The 8,561-nt window shown below is 45.1% G+C and overlaps 1 protein-coding gene across 1 annotated transcript; it reads left to right on the top strand.

Annotated features, from left to right (window-relative positions):
* Nucleotides 1-2,895: 2,895 nt before the first annotated feature.
* Nucleotides 2,896-7,773, top strand: TEX48 (testis expressed 48; the record flags this gene model as incomplete). The annotated part of the gene is made up of 3 exons (XM_047769257.1): nucleotides 2,896-3,085; nucleotides 5,448-5,576; nucleotides 7,442-7,773. Coding segments are annotated over 3 exons (423 nt in total), but the record flags the coding sequence as incomplete, so codon positions are not given.
* Nucleotides 7,774-8,561: the final 788 nt, after the last annotated feature.

The following is an 8,561-nucleotide window of genomic DNA, read 5'->3' as shown; positions in this document are numbered from 1 at the left end:
CTTCACTGAGGAGCATGGGAACTCCTTTTTTATTCTCAATCTCCCTAGCTCCGCTCTCCCTCAACCACAGCTGCAGGAGAACCCCTCGGGGATTTTCTGGATCTTGACCACTCTTGTTGTCTTTCCTTGAAGACACAGTTCCATTTTTCCACTTACAGAAATCTGATATTCAGTTTGAGCATCAGCCAGCCCGTTGTTTTTGTCTCTAAATCATCTGCAGAACTATATGCTGGGCCAGTTGCTACATAAAAGTATTCAACCCTCTGGACAACAGCCAATGAATGACTGTGAGGCAAACAATAATAATTAAAAGTACTTTTAAAAGAGTTCTGGAAGGCGCTTTAGAATTATAGCCCATGATTTCCCAGGCATGATCAAGAAGATAAATCTCAAAATGATACCCTAGGTCTACCTGAAATAATTAGGTTGCCTTTTCTTTGGGCTTAGACATAGATTAACTTTACTTGTGGTATTAATCAAGGAGCAACATGAAGTGATGATAACAGTGCATACTCCCCCTGATTAGCCACAATAAAATCCAAAGGTATTCTATTATCCATAGTTACTTGAGCTAAGGATTTTCGATTGGTCAGTGGTGCCCTAGGGTGTGAGCTGTATTATGTATTATGTCAGCCAAGGTGAAGGAAAATGAGCATCTGTGTTGTCCACCTCTATTGGCAGGGTCGCTGACCTCAGAAGTCTGGGGTGTTGGTGACCGCATGAAGGGTTTTTTTTTTCCCCTTGCTAAGGAGGTACGCACTTGGTCCATGTATTCATCACAAAGAACAGTCAGCCTTAATCCTTGTTGGCACTGAAGAGTCTGATGTCCCCGTAAGAAATAAACCATGTCAACAATCAAGCAGTTTTATTGCTAACATTTATGTATCAACAATTTTCCTTAGGAGTTTAGGGGAAGGACAGGAGAATGTCGAGTGCTAAGTTCTCCTTAGAGTGGCATCCTTGGACAGATTTAGACAGCTGTCCTTTGGCCATTAAGAAGCATAAGTTCTTCCAACGGTCTTTCTGCTCAAAGAATATACAACTACCTTCATCCACAGGCTCCATATTCTCTGAGAACAGAGAAACTTTTGGCCCTGTTTTCATTTCAGGAGCGACTTGTTTTATCCAAGGGGCCATAAGATTATTTAATTTCTAGGTAATTTTTAGGACTATTTGAAAATAATAAGGAGATCAAAGTTGAGATTTCAACATTCAAATTTATCATACTAAAGTTCCCTACTTCAGGTCTGAGTCCTTTGCAAGAAGAAAAGGCTCCTTCTACTTAAGCTATTGATCTACCCCAGAATGTTCTTTGAAAGTGTCCAGGAATCTATTCAACCTTTCTCTCTCTCTCTCTCTTTTTTAAAAAATCTTCTTAAGGCCACACCTGTGGCATATGGAAATTCCCAGGCTAGGGGTCCAATCAGAGCTGCAGCTGCCAGCCTACACAACCACAGCAACGAGGGATCTGAGCCACATCTGTGACCTACACTGCAGCTCATGGCAGCGCTGGATCCTTAACCCACTGAGCAACCAGAGATCAAACCTGTGTCCTCATGGGTACTAGTTGGGTTCCTTTCCACTGAGCCGCAGTGGTAACTCCATAAATTTCTATTTGTTTATAAATCCTAAGAAAATAAAGTCATTAAAGAAAATAAAGTCATAAAATAAAGTCATTCCTCTTGGTTCGAGGACCCCATGCAGTGGGGACATCTGTATGTGTTTAGTCAGTGGGATGTAACTAGTCTGCTGGGTATATCTAGGCACAGTATACACACTGTGCTATCTTGAATAACTTATGTGCAGAAAATTAGAGATTTTGTATTAATTATTAAGCAGTCAAGGGTAAAAGAAGCCAAGGGTAAGATTGCTATAATTCAGGCAAGAGATGATGGTGGCTTGGACAGTATAGCAACAGAGTGAAAAGCAAATGCCTATGAATGAGACAGCTCACACAGTGAGAGCTGGGTATGATGAGTCGGGGGAGGGGGTTTGCCACAGAAAGGGAGGGGAGAACAGGAAGTATTCGGAGACCTGGAAAATTTGATACACAATGAAAGGAGTTTGGGATGAAAACCAGGCCTTATACTTCTAGACCATCAGAACTAGGAAGAACCTTGAAGAGCTCATCTAACCTAACTTCCTCTTATCACTGATGAGGCCCTTGAGACCCAGAGACAAGCTTGGACTTACTCAAAGCCATATAGCAGGTGGGCAGCAGAACCAGGAACTACATGTACAAGACTGTGCCTCATTACCATGTCCTTGTGGGACCTGGACCAGCCAGAATAGTTTGGAGCCAATGGGCATCATGAAGGGAAGGGAAAGGAAATGGAATGACCACTGACTGGGCACATTGTGTACCTAGAACCACAGGGATCACTTTTGATTGTTCAAACCCTTACTTCAGCAAAGGAGGCACTGTTATTCCCATTTTCCAGGTGATAAAAGTGAGGCTTAAGAAGGTTAAGGAATCCCCCCCAAGAACATATCCCTAGAAATGGGGTGGAATACAGATCTCTCTAAAAGCCAAGCATGATCATGTGTATTTCTATGTGGGCTGGGGTTTTGCCATAATGAGGTCCTATCTGGAATGTAAGCACAGGTAAAGGACTGGCATTTTTCACCCTTGGTCTTCCGTTTATTTAGGAAACAACCCTGCCCAAGGAACGGGGCTCAAGTTCAAGATCAGCTGATTCAGTAAGTTCCCCCTGCAAGCAAAGCTGGAAGGATAGAGGTGTCGACTCCTTTCCATGGGTAAGAAGATTTTGTATGAAATAGAGAAAGTGGCCTTAAGAGAGAGAGCAACCTAGGATGAAGGGTCTGGACCTGCTGGCTATGGGGGAGAGCTATACCTTGGGAGAGTCTGAACCTGTATGACCTCCATCACAGTGAATTTCCAGTAGGGCATATGGCATTCAGGGCCCAGAACCCAAGGCCCCCATTCCTTCACTTCATACAGCAGCCCACCAAAACCTGGCCTTGAAGATCTTCTGTTTATGCTGCAAATACTGTGAGGAGCCCAGTACCATAGATGACGGCAAGACCCCCAGTCAAACCCAAGAGCTTCAGCCGCCCAAGCATGGTAGGTAACAGGCACCCTGCCCGGCCTCTGGAGAACTCATTTTGCTGATCCCCCTCCTGCTGAGATACCCTCAGAATTCCTTCAGCCTTTGAGTGAAAAATTCCAACAGAAAATGAGGGGAAGATGGGGTGGTTAAGTACCCAAATTGATAAACAATAGAGTTTAAAATCTTGATACTTAAAGTGTGATTCATGGACCAGTAACATTAGCATCACCTGGGAGCTTGTTAGAACTGCACTTTCAGACCTACTCAGAACTACTGAATTAGAACCTACATTTTAACATGACCTGTGGGGAAACCTGAATGTACATTACAGTTTGAGAAGCATTTGTTATAGACTATAAAGATAATGGTTAAGATCCCTGCCTTTGGGACTGGGGCTAGCTCCCATCAGCTCTGCTCACAGAATTGAGCAAGTCAGTTACCCTCTCACTCTGAGCTTCAGTGTCCTAACCTGTAAAATGGGGATACCCATACTGTACTATTACTTTTCAGGATCATTGGGAGTACTGCATGAGAGAATGTATAGAAGCACTGAGCCTGGGGCCTGTGCAAAGCAGGCATTCAACAAAAACCAACAAATGGAAACTGTTGTATAGGGGTATTGGCCAGGGTAGGATAGGCTCTGCTGTTAAAACAAATAGGCCTTTAAGTCTCAATGGTTTATAACAAGGAAAGTGTATCTCTTGCTCATGCAAAGTCTGTTACACATCAACCATCCCCTTTTCATCTTTAGCCAGTGCATTTGGAACACATGGCTTCCAAGGCTACTATGTAGCAGGGGAGAGAGAGAGAAGGCCTTCAGTTTGTAATGACACCCTTCTTGAGATCCAGGACAAAAGGTCATAGTGGAGAAGACCAGGGATCAAAATCAGCAGTTTCAGATAGAAAAAAAAAACAAAAACAAAAACAAAACAGCATTATTGTCAAGATCAGGCAAAGCTAGGACTGACCAACACATAGTAGGGCAGCAAGTAGTGGGGTCAGGGAGGCTAGTCGGGCAGCTAGAATGGTCCCACAAAGAGATGGGACAGTTCAATGGCAAGGAAGAAAATTCTCATGACATATTTTGCTAGAAATCCACAGGGAAGACTTTAAAATACTTCCCCTGGAAATAATTTCATGATAAAAACCAAGAACCTTAAAAACGTCAGTCCCTTTTCCCAAGATAATAATGATAATTACTGAGCCTTGATCATATGCAAGGCACTGTCTAGGCATAAGGGACCCAGCTGTGATCAGATAAATTCCCTACTGTTGCAGAGCTTACATACTAGAAAAGTGATCTTATTTAATCCCTATAATGACTCTAAGAAGTGGTCCAGATTATCCAGAAATGATGTGTCATTTTGCAGATCTGAAAAAAGAGGGATAGAGAGAGGTGAAGCCATTCGTTCAAGGTATACAGCTAAGAAAGCTCAGGGTTGTTTATTATAGAACACAGCTTAGCCTGTTGACAAGAGTGTACGTTACACACATAAGGCTGTAGGAGTATATATCAAAACAAAGCCTTAGAGACAACAATGTTCATCACAGTGGTATTTACGATAGCAAAACTTGAAAACAGTCTAAACACCCAACAATAGAATATTGGTTAAATAAATCCTGAATTATCCATAAAATAGAATAATATGCAACCATTACTTCTTTTTATTCTTTTTTTTTTTTTTGTCTTTTTGCCTCTTCTAGGGCCGCTCTCATGGCAAATGGAGATTCCCAGGCTAGGGGTCCAGTTGGAGCTGTAGCCACCGGCCTACACCACAGCCAGAGCAATGCCAGATCCGAGCCATGTCTGCAACCTACACCACAGCTCATGGCAATGCCAGACCCCCAACCCACTGAGCAAGGCCAGGGATCGAACCCGCAACCTCATGGTTCCTAGTCAGATTCATTAACCACTGAGCCAGATGGGAACTCCAACCATTATTTCTTAAAGTTTAATGGCATGAGAAAAACGTTGATATGTACAAAGTAAAATGCACGCATAATATATATATCTCTTAAAATATGCATAGGCAAACACTGGGACTGTGATAATTGCTAAGGGAAGGGATTTTTTAAAACATTCTTTTCCTGTTTCATATTCTTTGATATTTCCTAGCTGTTCTGTAATGGATATTCATTATATTTATAAACAGGAAAAAAGCATATTTCATATTTTAAAAAGAATACATATTTTGAATCCAGTTTCTGCCTATGAGGGGAAAACTCAAAAAACTAGATGATGCAGGTGCAGGTACTCCCCATACCTTAATAGCCACCGCTGGTCCACATGCACTGCTCCAGATTTAGCAAAACACCTTCACTTCCACCATCTTCCCTGAGTCTTCCCTCATGACCACATGGCGTTACCATTTCCAGGTTTGCGGAAGGATGAACTTGATGGACAAAATCCCAAGCACAAAAGCGCAACGCCCTGCATTGTCCCAGGACAATGCCTGATCCGTCCAGGGAAGACGGCCTCCTGTTTCAGCAGCAGTGAATTTGAGGGTGAGTTTCAAACTGGGGTCCTAATGCTGACCAGGAACCTCTGGGGGAGGGGGCCTGGTCCCAACGACCAAACCTCAATTTGATACTGAGCTAAGCTAAGTGGGGTGACAGGAGAAGCAGAACCACTCCCTGAGGCAGCTGCAGTCACATCGAGAACACACTGAACAGAGTCCAGGGGTCTAAGACTTGCGTGCATGATCCTCTGAGCTGCGAATTACACAAGGAGCAGAGGGCCTGGGAGGAAAGAACACAGGTCCATACATTACTCCTCAGCCCTGGTGGCATCGTCTCATATGGGCATTGTGTATGGTTGTTTGCTCAATGTCAGCTTCAATCAGCAGACAGTAAATTCCTGGTTGGGTTTGTTCCCCCAAACTCAGCCAGGTTCATGGCAGGTGAAGTGCCAGAAAATGCTTGTGGACTGAGCACAGTCCGCTTGGGGGAGAAATGCCTCTGGATCTTGGGCAGTAGCCATAGCCAGGAAGAAGAAATGCAGCCCCACTGATAAGGTACCAATGCTGTACCCAGGTGACCTGGCATAGCTCACAACCACCCCATGATGCTGGCTGTTGGGAGGTAAGGATTAGCCAGCCCACCTCAAAATTCTCTAAATTGGAGTTCCCGTCGTGGCGCAGTGGTTAACGAATCCGACTAGGAACCATGAGGTTGCGGGTTCGGTCCCTGCCCTTACTCAGTGGGTTGACGATCCAGCGTTGCCGTGAGCTGTGGTGTAGGTTGCAGACGCGGCTCGGATCCCGCGTTGCTGTGGCTCTGTCGTAGGCCGGTGGCTACAGCTCCGATTCGACCCCTAGCCTGGGAACCTCCATATGCTGCGGGAGCGGCCCAAAGAAATAGCAAAAAGACCAAAAAAAAAAAAAAATTCTCTAAATGCTCCTGGCAATCAAAATCTGAGTCAAATTTCTATAAAAAGCATCCTGTTTTCTTTAATTCAGGATGGGGGTCTGGGAGTCCCACTAGCTCACCTACCCCCTCCATATCCCTTCCCCTCCCACCACAGGGCTCCATGGAACAGAATGAAAAACATACCTCTAGGAGTTCCCGTCGCGGCTCAGCAGTAACAAACCAGCAGTAATCATGAGGATGCAAGTTTGATCCCTGGCCTCGCTCAGTGGGTTAAGGATCTGCAATTGCTGTGGCTGTGGCATAGGCTGGCAGCTGCAGCTCTGATTCGATCCCTAGTCTGGGAACTTCCATATGCTGCAGATGTGGCCCCAAACAAAACAAAACAAAAACAAAAACAAAACACCTCTGGTTGTATAGAGAAGCCTGAGAGCCGCAGCAGGAAGGGACTTTGCAAAAGCCCAGCAGGGTGATCGTTAGTGTCAGAAACAGGATGGAGGAGTTCCCGTCGTGGCGCAGTGGTTAACGAATCCGACTAGGAACCATGAGGTTGCGGGTTCGATCCCTGCCCTTGCTCAATGGGTTAACGATCCGGCGTTGCCGTGAGCTGCGGTGTAGGTTGCAGACGTGGCTCGGATCCTGCGTTGCTGTGGCTCTGGCGTGGGCCGGTGGCTACAGCTCCGATTCAACCCCTAGCCTGGGAACCTCCATGTGCCGCGGGAGCGGCCCAAGAAATAGCAACAACAACAACAACAAAAAGACAAAAAAAAAAAAAGAAACAGGATGGACCCAATTCTTCTATTTTCCAGGCCTGTGCACTTTGCAAGACACCCTGCTGTCACCGGATGCTCCGATGGGGTACCAGAGTGCCCCAGGCCACAGTCCCCGTGGCTTACACAGTGTTCTCCATCTGACAGGGATCAGGGATGGAGGTGATGGAGCAGTCCAGCCAGGCCAAAAGCCAAGGCTTCACTCGGTGTAATTTGTTTCCTTTCTTCTTTCAGATGTGAATTCACATGTTTCCAAAAGAGGTTTTCACAAGAGAAACCTAAACCGCTACTCCCAGGATCACTGGCCATACCCGCCGTGCCGCATTGGGAGACCCTGAACATTCTAGACGGCTGCCCCCTCGCAGGTCTTTGAAGCTGCATGGCTGCTGGAGTGCCTCCAGGAGGAAGAGGGCGGTGAACAGGGGCCATGAAGACCGATTCGGAAACTCCCCCAGAGGAGGAGAAGATGTCTGAACCACCCCCTGGGCCACCAGCGAGAATCACTTCAGCTCCCAGAAAAGCCACTGCGGAGGAGCTGCCTCCAATTAAAGTCTGGTGACATCAAAGGCCTGTGTCCTTCTTCTTTTCCCCTCCCCCTTACCAGGGAGTATCACTTCCAAATTGCATCTTATCATTTTTAAATATACTGTCACACCGAATGATCCTAAAACAAATTGTTTTAACCTTCTGGATAGTTTTTTTTTTAATTTTAAAATAATTTCTAACTTACAGAAAAGTTGCAAGAATAACACAAATAATTCCCATTTGCTTTTTACCCAAATTCACCAATTCTTAACATCTTCCCCATTTGCTTCACCATCTCTATATACTCTATTATTTTTTTCTAAATCATTTGAGTGAGTTGTGCATATTATGTCCCTTTACCTTTAATACTTCAGTGTGTACTTCCTAAAAATGAGGATATTCTTTAACATAACAGCACTGTTACCAAAAGCAAGAAATTCAACACTGATATGATACTATTCAAATTTCAGTTGTCCCACAAATGTCTTATGGTACCTTTTTGCCCAGTCCAACATCTAATCCCACATTATAACTGCATCCTGTTGCCATGTCTCTCTAGTTTCCTTTTTTTTTTTGTCTTTTGCCTTTTCTAGGGCTGTTCTGGTGGTATATGGAGGTTCCCAGGCTAGGGGTCCAATCGGGGCTGTAGCCACCGGCCTACGCCAGAGCCACAGCAACACTGGATCCAAGCCGCGTCTGCAACCTACACCACAGCTCATGGCAACGCCGGACCCTTAACCCACTGAGCAAGGGCAGGGATCGAACCCGCAACCTCATGGTTCCTAGTCGGATTCATTAACCACTGCACCACCATGGGAACTCCTCTAGT

Source organism: Phacochoerus africanus, chromosome 2 (assembly GCF_016906955.1).
Source record: "Phacochoerus africanus isolate WHEZ1 chromosome 2, ROS_Pafr_v1, whole genome shotgun sequence".
In the NCBI taxonomy this organism is placed as follows: Eukaryota; Metazoa; Chordata; class Mammalia; order Artiodactyla; family Suidae; genus Phacochoerus; species Phacochoerus africanus.
The sequence above is the reverse complement of the archived record's forward strand: the minus strand, read 5'-3'. Positions and strand labels throughout refer to the sequence as shown.